Source organism: Mytilus californianus, unplaced genomic scaffold (genome assembly GCF_021869535.1).
Source record: "Mytilus californianus isolate M0D057914Y unplaced genomic scaffold, xbMytCali1.0.p SCAF_1, whole genome shotgun sequence".
Classification (NCBI taxonomy): Eukaryota; Metazoa; Mollusca; class Bivalvia; order Mytilida; family Mytilidae; genus Mytilus; species Mytilus californianus.
This window is the reverse complement of record NW_026262581.1, coordinates 67083892-67103459: the sequence shown is the minus strand read 5'-3', so window position 1 is coordinate 67103459 and position 19568 is coordinate 67083892. Positions and strand designations below refer to the sequence as shown.

General features: G+C 30.3%; 1 protein-coding gene across 4 annotated transcripts in view; it reads right to left on the bottom strand.

The window, feature by feature from the left end:
- The window catches only part of LOC127723061 (neuroglian-like), a 41604-nt gene continuing 22036 nt past the window's right edge, over positions 1–19568 (bottom strand). The window contains exons 14-24 of one of the 4 annotated variants that reach the window (XM_052229502.1): positions 19283–19517; positions 18619–18764; positions 16107–16338; positions 14171–14317; positions 13134–13322; positions 12635–12748; positions 12209–12367; positions 11719–11859; positions 11379–11421; positions 10366–10407; positions 1–3900 (exon numbers count right to left, since the gene is read on the bottom strand). In XM_052229502.1, the coding sequence (XP_052085462.1) occupies positions 3258–3900; positions 10366–10407; positions 11379–11421; positions 11719–11859; positions 12209–12367; positions 12635–12748; positions 13134–13322; positions 14171–14317; positions 16107–16338; positions 18619–18764; positions 19283–19517 (2091 nt within the window). In that variant the 3' untranslated portion in view covers positions 1–3257. The remainder of the gene's footprint in view (positions 3901–10365; positions 10408–11378; positions 11422–11718; positions 11860–12208; positions 12368–12634; positions 12749–13133; positions 13323–14170; positions 14318–16106; positions 16339–18618; positions 18765–19282; positions 19518–19568) is intronic. The other 3 variants (XM_052229516.1, XM_052229511.1, XM_052229520.1) reach the window with 3 other exon arrangements.

The following is a 19568-nucleotide window of genomic DNA, read 5'->3' as shown; positions in this document are numbered from 1 at the left end:
TTTATGAATATAAGGTTTTATTGGTAAAATCTCAGATCTAATTATGTACAAGTATAATTATCAATGATTTGGTATAAAATATCTATAAAATGATATGTTCAAATGGAATGTATAGTATATCAAAGATATTATGTACAATGATCAGTCCATAAGATACTTTCATAGGAATGTAAATAAATGCTCAAAGATTGATGCATATAACTAAATATATAAAAAAAAATCCAGATATGTTTCTTTAATTAATTATCAATGCCTGAATATTCTAGTAAACAATTGTTTTCCATAAATAAAATATTACCATCAAAAACTATCAATAACCAAAAACAGTAAAAACTTGTTATCAGAGACAAGAGGATCAGTGTTACCATTTTCTAATTTCTTGATTTTTAAAGAATATAATCTCATTTAAAGAACCATATATATATATCACTTATGGAAAATGATTTATATTTAGATAATGCAAAAAAAATAATAACAAAACAATGTAAAAAAATTTGAATTTTCATAAAAGATGAAATATTGCATCTTATGATTTAACTAAATTTCACAATTTAATCATATGTTTTGTTTCATACGAAATAATTAGGAAAAAAACAGTTGTGTAATAAACCTCATAAAACCTATTGCATTTTATAATCTCTAAAAGTGATTAAAAAAATTATAATCTCATAAATTCCATTAAATTTAATAATATCAGCAAAATATTAAAGTTTAAAAGTGTCAAACATTTTGCAACAACAATTGTACAAATAGTTTCCCCAGTATCAATCAAAATATATGAATAAAGAAAAAAAGGTGAAAAATGAAGTCTGAGATTGCATTTTGAGGGTAAATTCTTAAAATTTAAATAAAGGAGTATCTCTTGATATATTGAAGACATGTGAAATAAGTTGAGAATCCTTTACATATTTTGTATAAAGTGAAATTAATTTTGTTTTTATTCTGGTATGGATGGCATTCTCATTTAATAAAAATGTTAAAAAAAATATCTCCAGATGTTTTGGCCTTCAATCATAAGCAAAGATAAAATGAATTGTTAAAAAAAGATAAATATAAAATTTTACAAATGATGTAAATGCATATAAAATCCATGTAACTTCCTTGATATATTCATTAACACTTGAATAAGCTCAATTATCTAGATATGTTTATTAACACTTGAATAAGCTCAATTATCTAGATACGTTTATTAACACTTGAATAAGCTCAATTATCTAGATATGTTCAAATTTAACTTTACAAATACTGTTAAGCTACTAAGTTCTATTCTTCTACCTCTATGATATTAAAAATGTACAATTCTGTTATTTTTTGCTTAAATGTTAAAGCTGTTGAGAAAAGAATCGGACATGTATTTGCAGTTATAATAAAATTATAAACATCCTTCTCATGTATTCATGGAAAATGTTTTTGACTTGAATATAAAAAATAGAACTTTTGGTCTAACTGTCAACTATATACATATATTTATTAATACAGAAGAAGCTGTTTTTAATAAAAACCAAAAAATCTCTCAAATATCGAGGAGATCCAAACTTATTGAATTTCTCCACATATACAGAAAAGTAAATTGATCATATACAAAATATCATAGTTATTAACAAAATCAATTTAAAAATATCGTTATATGCAATATCAGAAAATGTTTTACTATATTCAGTATTTTTATATAGATTCAAAAGATATAATCTCAGAAATAGATTTCAATACCAATGAATATCTCAATTTAAATTGGGTAATATATTTCTTAATTGGAATTTGGTAAAATATTCCATAATCTCTATGATACCATTGACCATCTTAAATTGGATAAATATTCCATAAACTTAAGGATACCATAAATATCTTAATTGGAATTGGGTAAAATATTCCATAATCTAAATGATACTGATAAATATCTTAGTTGGAATTGTCAAAATATTCCATAATCTCAAAAACAATAGGAAGAAGTAGAGTATTTTAATGAATAATAATGCTTACAATTTCAAGAGTATCAATTACAGAAAAGAAAAAATATTAACGCTGCAAACACAAAATAAAAGTAAAATAAATGACTAATAATGTTTAAGTAGAGTATTAAAAGATATGAAAAAGAGAGAGAGTGTGCTGGTTCTTGCAATTAATTTCATTTAAATATCCAGCCTTACAAAGACACATACAACCATTTTAGAAGTAAATATTGTCATTTTAGCTTTCAAAATTAAACTAAAATAAATATATGTAAATGAAAGACACCTTAATAATTACAATTGCAACCATTTTAGGGCTAAGATCTCTTTCTGCAGTAAATTCTAATGAGACACACCTAAACAATTTACAATTACAACCATTTTGGAGCCAAGATCTTTTTCCACAATAAATGTAAAGCAAAGAAAAAAAAAGAGTTTTATTATGGCACATAAAATGTAACAACCTCAGATTTATTACTTAACATGTAATATATATGCTATGTACATAGAACAATGAAGAGAAATGTGCTTCTTTTTTTCATCCAGGCCTTTCAGTGTCTCTCATGACAACAACAAAAAAAAACAAGTTTTCTTCGTTTTACATTGGAAGGGCAGTAACAATATACACTGTTAGTCCTGCAGTTTTTCAAGAATGTTTTTTCCATTTCTTATACATGAAAAACAACTGTGAAAGTACAGAGGAAAACTTTTATAGCTTTTATCACTAAAAATCTACTATGAAAGTGTATTTTACTTGATATGGAGAATGTAACCTATTACCTATATAATAATTCATTCTTTCAGTTGTATTTTTCCAATGTGGTTTCTAAAAATCCTTAAAATTGTAAATACAATTCTTTTGCACTACAAAGTTTTTTAACAGTTAATTGGAAGTTTGAAATATTATGATCAAAATGTACAAAATATGCAAAAATTAATGCCTGTGTATTCAGATACTGCCTTCCTTTTTTGTGTAGTACATGTTTTCATCTTTAAGTGAAATATAAACTCATGCTTTATTTGTACAAGTTATGGAAGCCATTTTGTGTCACTTGATCAGCACTTAAAAATAATTCTCATTTGCAACAATCATAACAAGTTGAATTTATAAAAGATGTAGTATCATTATTCAAAAGTGACACAAATGAAATACAAAATTAACTAATTATATACAATTTATGACATTATCAAATTTGATCAAAGTTTATATCAACAAGAAATGGAAATAGAAAACAAAAAATTGCTAATAACCACCTATATGGACTATGCATAATGGTTTAAATATAGTTTCTTTGTATGTCTTCAGTTTTATACAAAACTAGATGTTCCTGGAGTTTTTGGTGTTGATGGCTTAGTTTCAATGGGGTAACCATCAGCATCAAATTTATTTGGCTCCCTGATATCTACCTCTTCCCCGTAACTTGGTGGTCTATTGTCGTAGCTTGGTGTCCTGTCGTAATCTGGTCGTCTCGAGTAAGGCTCATAGTCTCTATCATCATCTCCATAGCGGTCCCTATCGCTGTGGTCGCTGTAACGTCTCTTATCATCCTCATAGTCATCATCATAATGTCTGTCTTTATCGTCATAACGCCCTCTGTCATTATAATCATCATCTCGCCTCCTGTCATAATCATCGTCTCGCCTCCGGTCGTCATCATCGTCTCGCCTCCTGTTGTAATCATCATCACGGTAATCATCATAACTATCGTCATGTCTACGATTATAATCATCATATCTGTCTCCATCATATCCCTTGTCGTAATCGTCATCCCTTTGACGATCGTAGTCGTCATCACCTTTCCTCTTTTCATCATCGTAGTAACCTCTCTTGTAGTCTTCATCCCTGTTGAAACCCCCATCATCATCATCATGGTATTCTCTGTCACTGTAATTATAATTGTCGTATCCTTTGTTCAAAGAACCTGAACTCTTATGGACAATGTCCTGAGTACTGTAAAATAACACATAATGAATCTTAGCTCCGAGATGATTAGTTAGTAAGCTAGAGGAAGAAATGTGCAAACATGCTGTATGTTGTGTACAAACAACACAAGAAATGGCAATTGTAATGTTATTTTCTTTTATCTTACTTCATACTTTTGGTGAGAAAAGTTTACCATTTTGTTAAATGAAAATAAGAATACATGAAAAGAAAAGTAAATTCAAGGACATCTTAGATCTGAAGAGTTCTGTTAAAAGTGGTTTTCTGCATTTTAACTCATTTTGGCAATTTATTTCCCTTGATGTAAAATGTCTATAGATTGACTTTCCTAATCATATTTCCCTCTATATTTTTGTTTATTGTTAAACAATCATCACTTGGATATTTAAGAAACCTTTAGGCAATCACCTACAATTTGAGGAAAGGCATTCATTGTTGCACAATTTGAATGGTTTTAAAGTGTAAAGCTATGTATCAATTATTTCTACCTTTATTCATGGCCTAGTTTTCACCTAATGCATATTTTTTTTTTCAGAAAAGTTTGCAGTTTCAAATACTTTTCTGTGAAGAATATAATTAAGTAAAAATAATGAAAAACAAATAAAATTTACTTCACACTGAATATCATCGACTAAAGCTCATCAGATAAATACTTCTTAAAACTATGTTAGTGAACTTCTAATGTTAAAAATGTGTAAATCTACCATTGATATATGTGTTTCAGTTAGTGACATTTTTTTGTTCTTGTTTGGCAATTCTGGAAAAAAAGCATCCAATTCCCTTTCCAACACCTTAAAATGAGTTTCATCTAACACAATTCATAAACTAAACTGCATGCATTTAAACATAAAAACATGTACATGCAAATCATTTTATTTATACATTTTTAACATGCAGAATTCCCTTAAACAAATTTGGTATAAAATAACATTACAACTGCCTAGAGGGATACTATATCAAGCATTAGTAGAGCAATAAGCTGCACAAAAAGACACAAACACACACACACACAGAATGGTTATACACAATTAAAGAATGGTGTAATGTATGCTGGATGACTATTTGTCAACTTTTTATCTTATCTAGCAGAGTAAGAAACTTAATTTGGATAAATTTTTCAAGGATTAAATTGAGTTATACTTGGTCTGACAAAAAGACAAAGAGAATAATAAATTTTGTCAGTATTTTATCCATCTACAATGAAAACAAATCCTAAGCAGCTTTTAAAATTTGTTATGTCATCAGGTTTGTAACAAACAAACCACTTTTACAGAAAAAAAGATAATTCTTGAATTTAGTGTTTTGATGATGAATTTCAAGAGAACTTTGACTCTTGTTTGGAAGTTAAATAAAAGAGCAATTCTTGAAATAGTTTTTTTTTTCAGTCAGCCTTTAATGTTTGAAAAAGAGATATGAATAGATAAAGATATACAGAATGACAAAAAAAGAAAATGAAGGACAAATACAAATGTGAATTGTGAGACATATAAAGTGGTCAATTATTTCAAACAGTCCCAAAGCTTCACTGAAAAGTAGACTTGTAGACTATTTGCGTAATTATTTTGCTACACAAACTTTAGGCTAGTAAACATTACCAACAAAACAATATAAAAGTATTACGATACTTTTTCATTTGTTCACGCTTTATTTTAAAAGAAATTTTTATTGAATTTTTTTAAATTTTCACTGTGAATATTCAAAAGTCTTTGTCGAGGTGAATTCAAACTGCAATTTGGTAAAATATTTAGTAATTGGTAACTGTTTAATATGCACAGTACCAAAAACAGAAACAAATATTTCTTAATTGTTTCTTTAGCTCTTCACAGATGTTTGTCTGTTTCACGAATAGTCATTTAAAGAAAGACCCAAAGCCAGTTCCAATATTTCTGAAGATATACTGAATTCATAGCCGTAGCAAAATAATGATGTAGTGCAAAATCAAAATACGAAAATAGGAGAAATCAAAACAGTTGTGATTCTATGTGATTAAGACAGTTATAAAGATGACAATGTTATCCATTTTGTCACAAAACTAATATTCACATTATCATAAACTTAGTTTATAATAGATTTTTTTCATAAAAGTGAAAAAAAATAAAACAAAAATAACATGACTATTCCTTTTGAAAATTTCAAATCTTTGTTTTTTTCCGTGTTATTCATTATAATTTGTATTTTATCTTATTTTAATATAACAGTAGTTTTATGACAAAATGGAATCATCGTGAGTACACAGAAAATGATGTTAGCAGAGGTAGGATGACAAGACTCAATGTAATTCACAGTACTCATATCCTTAATAAAATATACCAATCACATACAGTGGAATTGTCAATAAAGACCTTCAATTCTGCCATTAAGAGTAGCTCTTTCAAGGACTATATTTTCTCAAAACATATACATTATTATATAAATTATAAACAGATGTGAATGTGTTTAGTGGTCTTTAAAAAAGACAATGTTCCACTGTATACAGAATGGCACAAGAAATGTAAATAACTTTCTCAGTAAATGAAATTAATAAAAATCTAAATTTAAAAAAAACATGTAAATTTGTTGATGAAAAAAAATCATTTGAAACACCTTTAAACATTATTAATTTCACAGCAAAGAAAAAAATGCAAATCAAATTAAACAAACCTTCTGATTATCCATTTGTAAGTATTTAAATAAAAATGTAAATTAATCAAAATGATAATAACTATCGCTATAGTAACATAACTAAACTATTAATACAATGAATAAAGCAGTGCTTAACATGATAAGCGTGAAAAGTCCCATTTTTCAGTTCATGCAAAATGAGCAGAATACCAGCAGAGTACCAGTTTTATCTTGGTTAACCTTGTTCCCAGAAACTAGCTTTCAATTCATGCACACTATGCTAAGATGCCTCTTTCTAATGCGTGTTTTTTTACTATTTCAATTATCATCAGAAACGACAGGTAAATACTTCTATTTGAATGCCACAAAGTAAGTTCTTATATTTTTGTTGCTTAGTTTAATACATCCAAACTAATACCATGAAAATAACAACAAATGATCAATCAAAATTAAAACTAGAGGCTCTAAAGAACCTGTGTAGCTCACCTAGGTCTATGAGCATCTTCAACAATGGACTCTCTCCAACATTGTGGACTAAATAGAATTCATGACAAAAATCCTTTTTTTTTTGTTGATCTTGTATTGCTGATAATTTTTTCTGTTGACAGTTTCTCTCTATTTTCTTTAGTTTTTGTCCAAAACACAAAAAACAGTAAAAAAAATATCAACTAAGGCAATCACTCCTATAAAGAGTAAACCAACAATTTCTGCAAAATTTTACTTATTTGTAGATCTTGTCTTGCTGATCATTTTTTTCTATTTAAAGTGTCTATCTATCTTTGATAGATTTCAAGATAGTAGTCAAAAATGTAAAATATTGGTAAAAATCGTCATTAAAGAGCAGGTACACCTACAAGAAGTCAACTGATGATTTCCACTATTTGACTTATTTGTAGATCAAGTCTTGTTGATCGCTAGTTTCAGTTTCTATCTTATCTATTATAGTTTTTCAAATACTAGGGAAATACGCAAAAAAATGGTAAAAATCATTATCAAAGGGTAATAACTCCAATAAGGGGTCATCAGACGATTTCAAGATTGTTAAACTTATTTGTAGATCTTGACTTGCTGATCATTTTTGCTTATTTAAGTTTCTATCTATCTATAATAGTTTTTGAGATATTAGACAAAAACACCAAAAATTGATAAAAATCATCATTACAAGGACATTAACTCAATGAAGATTCATCTGACGATTTCGACCATGGGACTTATTTGTAGATCTTGTCTTAGTGATCACTTTTGCTTACTTAAGTTTCTATCTATCTATAATAGTTTTTCAGATATTGGGCAAAAACGCAAAAAATTGATAAAAACATCATTAAAGGGCATTACCTCCTACAATAAAGAGTCGTCTGACGATTTTGATCATTTGGACTTATTTCTAGATCTTGTCTTGTTGATCATTTTTGGTTTTTAAAGTTTCTCTCTATCTATTATAGTTTTTCAGGTATTAGGCAAACAAGAGAAAAATCGGTAAAATTGGTCATTTAAGGGCAATAACTCCTATAAGAAATCGTCTGACAGTTTTAAAGTTAATGAAACTATGTAGATCTCATCATTCTGAACATTTTTACCCCTGTCAGATTTTCTCCATTCATAGCGCTTTTCAAGATAATAGGCTTTTTAGGTGAGGTGAGCTAAAAAAGTGAGAAGTACCAAGGTAGCAATCAAAAACCACAAATTAAAGACAGACAACAACATGCCCAATAGGAAATAAGACAAAAAGACAAATAACAACCTAAAGAAACTGATAACTGAAGATTGAGCTCATGTGCTCCAGAATGGTTTGCAGTTGTTGCTCCACTGGGGGACCTGTCTTGTTGAACATGACAACAATCTGGTGATAACTTACATTCAGTAATGTTAAAAACAAAGAAAATCGATGAAAACTAGAGGCGAAAGATACCGACAAGATATTCAAAATCAAAAGGCAAAAAAAAAAAACTGACAATACCATGGCAAAAAACAAAACAATGAAAAGTCAAACAACAGTACACAAAACACAACTCAAGTTGCAATGACAAATAAAAATGTCCGCAGTCATTTGTGACAAATATCTCATCAATAAAACCATGATTAAGTTCCTACAGCGTTCAAAGATATGACTTCAATTTCAACATGAAAAACCTTTACTACAGCAGCTTCCCAGAAACCTCAAACACCCTATGAAGTAAATTATGATAGCAAATGCAATCTTTGCATGCCATATGAGAAACATATACCTACATCATATGCAGGTGCTGCTTGATTGTTACGAAATAAAAATAAAACTGCTTCGCTGAGCGCAGCTGGATATGCCCGCAGAGGTCCAACCCTGAACAGTTGGGGCAAAAAAGGACACAATATTCAAGCTTGATACAGGTCTGAATTTGGATTGTAATTAAATATTTGATATATTATAGGTTCTGAATAAATGTAGTCAAAGAACTTGAAATTGGTTATATGAAAGATTTCTTGCTGTTGTGCAATGCGCAATACTTAGTAAATCTGTTGTCTGAGAGACATATAAACAAATAAAATCTTATAACTCGGAAATGTAAAATCGAAAATTTATATTAATCAAAAGGGAGCTTACAAAAATAGATATAATTTAAAACAATTTACCAAAGTTTCATAAAAAATGCTGAAAGCATTTTTGAGTTATTGACGAAAACTGGAAAATCCCCTTTTTGTAATGAATAAAACCCCATAAATTGGAAACTTAATAGTCTGAAATTTATAAAAATCAAAAGGGAGCTCATGTCAATAGAAATAAACAATTCACCAAAGTTTTTTGCAAATTGGTGAAATTGTTTTTAAGTTATTGTCTGAAAACTGGAAAATCCCCCCTTTTTTAATGAATAAAACCCCAAAACTCGGAAACGGTAAATCCAAAATTTATAAAAAACAAAAGGGAGCTCACGTCAATAGATATAAACAATTCACAAAAGTTTCATGTAAATTGGTGAAATATTTTTTGAGTTATTGTCGGAAAACTGGAAAATCCCCCCTTTTTTAATGAATAAAACTCCAAAACTCGGAAACGGTAAATCCGAAATTTATAAAAAACAAAAGGGAGCTCACGTCAATAGATATGAACAATTTACAAAAAGTTTCATGCAAATTGGTGAAATCGTTTTTGAATTATTGTCCGAAAACTGGAAAATCCCCCCTTTTTTACTGAATAAAACCCCAAAACTTGGAAATGGTAAATCTGAAATTGATAAAAAACAAAAGGGAGCTTACGTCAATAGATATAAACAATTCACCAAAGTTTCATGCATACTGGTTAAAGCGTTTATGAATTAATGTCCGACATGTTGACGACGGACGGACAGACAGACGGACGGACAGACTGACAACGGTATACCATAATACGTCCGTAAACGGGCGTATAAAAAATAGAATTTCACAATGGGAAAACTTGTATTATTCTTAGTTTTTCAATCAAATTCCAAAATGCACCACCAGTGCACTAGTTTTCCACTTGTATTCAGTTTTTTTAGGTGTCTGAAAATACCAAGGCCAAGATTTTTGCTGTAGTAGTATTCTAGAATTAAATCCACAAGAAAATACACAAACTTCCTTCAAATTGCCACAGATGACCCTTTTTTAAAAATACAACATGTAAAAGCATTGAATTCAGAGAAAAAATGCATTTTCATTTTACAAAATGGAGCGACCAAGCCTTCCAATGAGATTAAATAACTAAAATATGAATTTCTGAAAACAGCCAGTAGCATTACAAAGGAAAAAAAAAACTTGGTTGTTGCAGCAAAAATAGCTCTATTTGCTAAAATAAGTGATAAATGTATCAGAAAGAAGCAACTTAACATTGCAGTCAGAAAAACCAAAGCAAAGCAAATAGCAGATCTAAAGGCAGTTGATAACCTTGAAGACCCCCGTCTTGGTGTTGGAGAATATTTAACATCCCTGAAATTACCAAACACTTACATCATTGTTAGTGGAGATTAAAGAAAAGGATCTAGAAGAGAGACTGTTTCTGAATATCCTTTGTAAATTACTCTCTTCTATTCCCCTTTCTATGGTATTACTAGAAAACTAGCAATTCCCTGTATTTCTGATATTTATAATATTTCTCAAAAGATTTGAATTTTGAATTTTTTATCAGGTTATCAGTAGCCATAGTAACTGTTAAGTCAAATGTAAAAAACCTGAATCAAAACTGTGATTTTTCTATACTTTCTTTTTTCTTTTTTAATTAAGTATTGTGTTAATTAAATGTATGTATGTATGAAAAATCCTGAACTTCTTATACTATTAAACTGTTGCAAGTTATCGTTAAAATATGGAATCCACCTCATATGTATAAGATAAATTCAAATAAAATTTTTTTTTAAATATACTAACTTGTTTTTACCTAATCCGACAAGTCATGCCAATTAACTGGTATTAACAAACTATGCACACATCCAACATGTATATCAGAACTACAGATTGACTGGTTCAAGAATTAAAATGGATAGCAAATAGGATACAGCAAAAAGAATAAAGCAATAATTCAAAAATAAACTTAATGCAATACAAATGCAGTAAACAAATAGTTAATTTTATCTTTTATTAATGTTAAATCTACCTTTTTGGTCACAAACAGTTGAGGTAAACATTAATAAGTCAATTCAATTATTAAAACCCAATACTCTATAAAAACAAACAGAAGAATGATTTCATTTATCATTTTTTAAAATTCCCATTTCTTGAATAAAAACATTTAACACCAGTATCATGTATCTGATATATATGTAAAACACTACACCAAAATACTATTTGCTGGGTTTAAACAGATCTATAACAGTATTAGGTATATACATGTATATTTTACAATAAAAGCACAAAAATCTGTGACCCATGAACTTACACAATCTGACCAATCAAATACATACCTTCTATCATCACCATAACCATCATGTCTCCTTCTGGGTGGAGCTACAAAAATCAACAGAAAAAAATTTAGGCTTCTTCTGCTTCAATTTTGTTTATCCTCATTTGATAACTAATCTAATGTGTCTTAATAAATGTTTGCATCTTATTATGTTCAGATTAATTTATAAAGGTTAATCATTTCTTTTTCATAAAAAAAAATGAAAAAAAAATTGCTATACAATTTGCTTCTGATATCTTGTATAATTTTCATGAAGTTTTAATATAAAGTTTTCTTACTCTCTTATAAAGGTATCTTTTCATCATGAATATAACTACTTGTCATTTTTTGTCAATACATACCTGTGTATGGTCTTTGTTTTTGTGGTTCAGGACGTCTTTTGTACAACAGATAGATAAGTACAGACAGTGCTATAATAAGCAACACGGATATTATCAATCCAATAAACCATCCAAAGTTGGCTCCCAAGCTAAATGCTGCAGCTATTAAAAAAAAAAAAAAAAAATATTGACTGTCCATACAAGGAAGCAGGAGTGTTCCCCTCAAATGACTACTATGTAGTTAGAATAATTATACACAGTAATAGACAAATCAATGCCAAAGAAAAACTGACATTTGATTTTCGAAAAAGTTGGCTGGTTTTTTCCATAATCTAAATTTCACGATTTCAATGACAAACCTGTTTGCATGATTTTGTTTTTGAATTGTCTTCTCTTTAATATTGATTTACAGAGGGGAAATTTATCCATTTAATCTTGGATTGTGAAATTAGCGAAAATTTGCCACTTAACAGTATGTCACCTGACCATCTATTCCCACCATCATACTTACGTATTCCTTTCGTTTTAACTACTTCTATGTCACTTGAGGCTGTATTTCCACCATTGGTGACAGACAGACGCATTTCATAAGATGTTCCTGACTGGAGATTAGCTATACCTATCCAGCTCTTTGATACTTCCTGTGATGACTGTTGCCAATCAGCAACACCTAGAAGTAAAAAATTAAAAATTAAAACACTACAGTATTTTTAAAAAACTTTTGAAAATAATCTTTTGGAAAATCACATTGGATTGCAATGCAAAGAATAAAAGTTTGGATACTTCTGTTTATTCTTGATACCTAAAACATTTGAATAAACTTTTTTTTTTATATGAGAAGTGAATTATTTGATTTATACATTTATTCGCTGATCTTCAAAATCTTTAAAATCTGATTCAATTAAATATCACATCAGTAAAATAAAAATAAACAAACCTTCTTTGCGGTATTCAACAAAAGCAACAGTTCCGTATTTCTTGTTTGCAATGGTCGTCCAGGTAACATTGAAGAAAGTAGAATTAACATTGATGATAGAAAATGCAGGTACACCTACAAAATATTTTTAGTAAAATAACTTTTGAGTTTATCTATTGTAACAGTTTTACCGAAAAGCCCTAAATTTCTGTAATCTGTCATATTTCCTTGTCATGTAAGGCTGTAAATAGCGGTCTAAAGGTAACACAAGATGACTTTACACATTCTTATTTCAAACATATGTGCTTTCAGAAATTGCTGTAAATGAATAATTCTAACAGAACTAAATTTTACTTCATGTGAAAAACGTGCCATTGTATTTTTTGCACTATAAACTTGAAATAAATTTCTAAATTTACAGTAATTAAAATTTAAAACTTGTAACTACCGGGTAAGTGAACTTTCGAAGTTTTTCAGACTTTTCAAATCTTAAATTAAAACATTTATGTGTTTAGCTTACTCATGCTTGCAGTTTTAGCTGTTGTTAGCTCCACAAATGAAGCTTCACCACGTCCATTTTCAGTTCTTCCCCACATATAAATCCTGTATTTTTTATTAGCAGTTAGACCATTTAGAACTGTAGTGTTACGACGAGGGTCAACTATCTGTGGATCCATTTCCTGCATTTTGCCAAGGTCCAATCCTGACACTAGAAGATAAAATGTTTACTTAAATTAAAAATGCAATGAATCTCTGTCATATTTAGCTGCTCTCTCTTTCTCTCTCTCTCTGTAATTATCACAAAAATGTTGGTATTGTATGATGTCTTTGTGGAGTAATAACATTGAAAATTAAATCAAACTTTATTTCTTAATCCTATTGTACCTCTCTATATGTGGCATGGCTGTTCCGAAATTGATTGTAGTGTGAGGGAGATGGGAGGCATTACAGTTGATAAATTGAGGGTGGTTGCATTTTTCTTTCATAGAATGAGTAAGAATTATAAATTTGTTGGGTTCTAAGAAAGTGTCATTTCTTTGCTATAACAAAACTTTAAGAGACTTATCAATATTATTCAGTAAGACACACAACTCATTTTAAACCCCTGCTGGAACCAGTATACGGATATAAAGTAAGGACATGTGGTATGATTGCAAATGAAACTATCCACCAGAGACCAAATGACATAGATGATAGCAACTATAAAGAATATACTACTAAGAATATATCATGGACTGTATACTACTTATCTTAAATAGGTGGTTCTGAACTGAAAGCAGGTGTGGGGGGCCTGATGAACTAGGTAGTTACTTTGAATGGTTTTACACTAGTCATTTTGGGGCCCTCTATAGCTTGCTGTTTGGTGTGAGCCAAGGCTCCATGTTGAAGGTTGTACTTTGACCTATAATGGTTTACTTTTACAAATTGTGACTTGGATGGAGAGTTGTCTCATTGGCACTCATACCACATCTTCTTATATCTATCATGTGGCCACATTTCCAATTTGACAACTGAAATGCTTCCTTCTTTGATTTGTATTCTCTAAAGAATAGTTACCTGTCTGAAATCCAACATCATATCCCTGCAGGTATGAGTTGGTTATAACACTAATAGGTGAATTCAAAAGTTCTGGTTTGTTCCATGTCAACTCTACAAAATTAGTACCAACAACTAAGGCACGCAAATTTTCCACAGGTCCTGGGACTGAAAAAGCAGAAAAAAATCATCAAGTAAATTTTGTCTTAATCAATGCATTATTCAAAATAAATTGATTGATGGATGAAATTCTTTGATAAAGGTTTCTTTTTCTGGTCGAAAGTGGACCTATTTTTTTAATAAAGAAAAATTATATTCATAAAATTTGGAAAGGGTACTGCAAAAATATTATTTTAACATCTTTAAGCTCCTCTGTATATTTTTAAACTTGATATGTTTCCTAATTTTTCAAAAAATGTAAACATACATATACCTCCCTTACCAATGTAAAGGGCACAGAATGTCAATAGCAATTGGACCAAAGACAAACTCTATTACCTCCCTTTATAGAAACAACTAGAACACAACTGCCACATCACGGCTCCATGACTGAATTAAAGTACCTACGCCTTACTTTTAGCCTGGATTATAGTATTCGTATTGTCATCTGATAGTCATGCTGATTATAAGGTGCACAGTTTTCTCTGCTTTCAAAATCTTTCTGTTTGAACCCATCGACCGGGAACTTGTTAATCAGTAGCAATATTAATTATGTGGAAAACAAAAGGGCCTGGAATGGTGTAATTTTATAATCAACACCATTATCCTATATTAGTTGTATATAAAGTTGAATTCTTTTATTTGTCGTTTTTACGTCATGATGGCTAACAAATTGAAAAGTACCTATGCCTTATTTTTAGCTTGAATTTTTAGTATTCGCATTGTCATCTGATAAAGTCAGGCTGATTATAAGGTGCAGAGTTTTCTCTGCTTTCAAAATCTTTCTGTTTGAACCCATCCAGGCTTTCTTACTACAACCACTCTATACTAATTGGTTGTTAATCCTGACTTGTGTGACAGCAAGTGTGGATATATTGCCACACTAAACTTTTTTATGAAGATGATAGTTGACCTACCAAGTCAAACCATTGAGCTTGAAGCATCATAATTTCCTTTGGTGTATATAAATGTACTAATAAACTGTAAATAGCAAAGAAGTGTTTTATATTTTATGATATAAAGCTGACCTGTGTTTTACTTTGGTATTTATTATAGTACTTTTAATGTTAGGATACATTAACTTTTATTTTGGTGGAGGATTACTCATCACATGTAAATGTAACATTTTAAGCGTTAGGATACATTTACTTTTATTTTGGTCGAGGATTAATCATCACATGTAAATGTAACATTTTAAGTATAAGAAACATTTACTTTTATTTTGGGAGGATTACTCATCACATGTAAATGTAACATTTTAAGCGTGAGGATGCATTTACTTTTATTTTGGTGGAGGATTACTCATCACATGTAAATGTAACATTTTAAGCATTAGGATACATTTACTTTTATTTTGGGAGGATTACTCATCACATGTAAATGTAACATTTTAAGCGTTAGGATACATTTACTTTTATTTTGGTGGAGGATTACTCATCATATGTAAATGTAACATTTTAAGCGTTAGGATACATTAACTTTTATTTTGGTGGAGGATTACTCATCACATGTAAATATAACATTTTAAGCGTTAGGATACATTTACTTTTATTTTGGTGGAGGATTACTCATCATATAAGGTGCTCATTCATTGGAGGAAGATTCGTTTTACAGTTACAGTTACAACCGGAAACTATATGTGACATAAACTATTGATATCAGTAACAGATTCGACCCGGAACTTGTTAATTATTGGTAATATTAATTATGTGGAAATCAAAAGGGCCTGGAAAGGTGTAAAATTTATCAACACCATTGTCCCATGTTAGTTCTAATTAACGTTGACTGAGATATTTACCTCCTCTTGCAGTGACAAATGACACAATAGCACTTGGTCCACTGACATAATGTGTATTCATCACACAAATCTGTGCCTCCATATAAGTGTATGGTAGCAAATCTTGAACTGTGTACATTAGTTCTGTGACAGACCGTCTTTTTCTTGTTCCATATCGAGACTTCAGATCTTTCTCTAAAACCTCATCTTCTCTAAAGGTTTTCTTCTTCATGTCTTTGACCCAATATTGTATCTTAAAGAAAGTCATGAAATCTTGAAAAAATTTCAGATTTTATATTCCCTAAAATTCATCTACCACACAGTTTTGTAAGGATTTGAAGACAAAGTTATGTGGGTTTTAGAGCAACCTTTTTAAAAACTTCTTATATTTTTACAATAGTCAAATCAATAAACTTTAATAACTAATTTCAAAAATATTCAGGCAGAAAAATATACAGATATCATTACACAATATTCAATAATTTAATGAAAAAATATGGTAGACATCCAAAATTTTTAGCCTACAATCCAATAAAGGATTCTTTAAAGCAGAAAAAATTAAAGAAACACATTGCAATCAACATTTTTTTTTTAAGGCCACCTTTATAAAATTATTTGTTAGATGTTGCCTACCTATGCCTCATAGGGTTGGGTAGATGGGTAGGAATTTATCTTTTTTTGGCCAACAACATGTTACATGTTTTAGACAAGAAAACAAAGTTAGAACAGGAAAAAATCTTTTTAAAAAAAATAAAATGCTCCGCTGGGGCGCAGCTTGATACGACCGCAGAGGTCAAACCCTGAACAGTTGGGGCAAGTATGGACACAACATTCAAGCTTGATACAGCACTGAATTTGGATTGTAATTAAATATTTGACACAGCATAGGTTTCTGACACAGAATGAATGTGGTCTAAGAACTTAAATTTTTTTAATTTACCAATTCAAACCATATTATTATTATTTACTTTTATATATAAATCAGAAATAACCAATTTAAAATGGAAAATTTTAAAGAAAAAAAAGGGAAAAAAAATCCTCCCCCCCCCCCAAATTTTTTGAACCCCCTTATGATTCATCACCCCCAAACTCAATCCAACCCTTCCCTTTGTGGTATGGTACCTTGCAGTACAATTTCAGAGAGATCCATACACTTGAACACAAGTTATTGTCTGGAAACTAGAAAAATGCTTGTTTTTTGGCCCCTTTTTGGCCCCAAATTCCCAAACGTTAAGGGCAATTACCCCCAAACTCAAACCCAGCTTTCCCTTTGTGATATGGAACCTTGCAGTACAATTTCATAAAGATCCACACACTTACACACAAGTTATTGTCCTGAAACTAGAAAAATGCTTGTTTTTTTGCCCCTTTATCACCCTAATTCCTAAAATTTTGAGGGAATTACCCCCAAAATCAATCCCAGCCTTCCCTTTGTGCTATGGTACCTTGCAGTACAATTTCAGAGAGATCCATACACTTGAACACAAGTTATTGTCTGGAAACTAGAAAAATGCTTATTTGTGGCCCCTTATTCCTAAATGTTTTGGGCAATTACCCCCAAACTCAATACCAGCTTTCCCTTTGTGATATGGAACCTTGTAGTACAATTTCATAAAGATCCATACACTTACACACAAGTTATTGTCATGAAACTAGAAAAATGCTTGTTTTTGCCTCTTTTTTGGCCCCTTATTCCTAAAATTTGGAGGCACTTCCCCCCAAAATCAATCCCAGCATTCCCTTTGTGATATGGAACATTGTAGTACAATGTCAGAGAGATCCATACAATTACACACAAGTTATTGTCATGAAACTAGAAAAATGCTTGTTTTTTGCCCCTTTTTGGCCCCTAATTCCTAAAATTTGGAAGCAATTACCCACAAAATCAATCCCAGCATTCCCTTTGTGATATGGAACCTTGTGGTACAATGTCAGAGAGATCCATACACTAACACACAAGTTATGTCTGGAAGTTAAAAAAATGCTTTTTTTGGCCCCTTTTTGGCCCCTTATTCCTTAACTGTTGGTACCATAACCCCCAAAATCAATCCCCACCTTTCTTTTGTGGTATTGAACCTTATGGTAAAATTTCATAGAGATCCATTTACTTAAACTTAAGTTAGAGTGCGATAACCAATGTGTCTTCGGACGACAACGACGATGCCGGACGACGACGACGACAAAGTCATACCAATATACGACCACAAAATTTTTTTGCGGTCGTATAATTAAACGATTTGCATTAAATTTTTTTTAGGTAGACTGCTTTTTAGGTGGGTAGGAAGGCAACATCAAACAATTAAAATTTTTATTTTTGGCCTAATGATTAAACCTAAATATATCACAATGCTTCCATTTCTTTGACAAACTAAGATCCAATAAATGTTTCATCTAACCAAAACTTCAATACTCTTATGGTCTTCCTTAACTTAAGGTCTAAAGTGTGATAGTGTATTTAATAATCTCTAAATTTTATATTTAACCAGCACTAAATAATGACTACCTTTGCAGTCAACATTCCATTAAACTTTACCTTAAATCCCCTAAATTTTCCATTAAGACCTGACTGGAGATTATTATTGAGGTCCATATCCCAGTTCCAGTAGAACTTGGCAGAGTTGTCTTCCATTGCTGTATTGTCAACCACGAAACCATCAACTCTCAAACTTGAATCAGGTTCTGTAATAAATATAGTTAATTATACTTTATTTGTTATGAATGCAATTTTGTTCTTCATTCAAGTTCAGTTATTTTTGGAAACATTATTTATTTAAGGGGTTTTTGAACTAATTGTTCTTACTTGTAAAAACAATAAAAAAAATAAAAGGAGAATGTGTCCGCTTGCATATAAAGTTATAATTGGAACTTGATCTAAGTTTTGTGGTAATAAGCATTGTGTATACCATTTGGTTGAGGCAAACTTCAGTTAGAGAACAGAAACGAAAAATTGCTGATTTGTAAAGGGGCATAACTCTAGAATGGTAAAAGATTATCACAGTCATGACAGAACAACAAATATAAGTTCGATTTGACTTTTTATTTTGAATTAGCCATACACATCAAATGATTTATCTGGTAAACCACACAGCTTTACTGCAATAATGTTCTAAAAGAAATTTCTCTACTTTCTTATTTGAAGTTCTAAAGATAAATGGATGAAATAAATTTTTTATCAAGAACCATTTTGATTCACTTACTACTTTCTCCAGAATAAATTGTATGTACAATGAGTGGTGCAGAACTATCTCCATCTGAATTGACTGCTTTGATGGTCACATTGTAAGGAACATAAATATCATTGGTCAATAACTCAAATCGATCATCCCTCCAGTTAGATATGGTTTTAGAATTATCATAAGGATTATTTCCACGTCTGTTTATTGATATAACATATCTGAAGTTTTCTCCTCCGTGTTCAATGGGTGGCATCGCCTGTAAATTTACATGTATAGCAATAGATTTTATAAGAACTACATTCGTAAG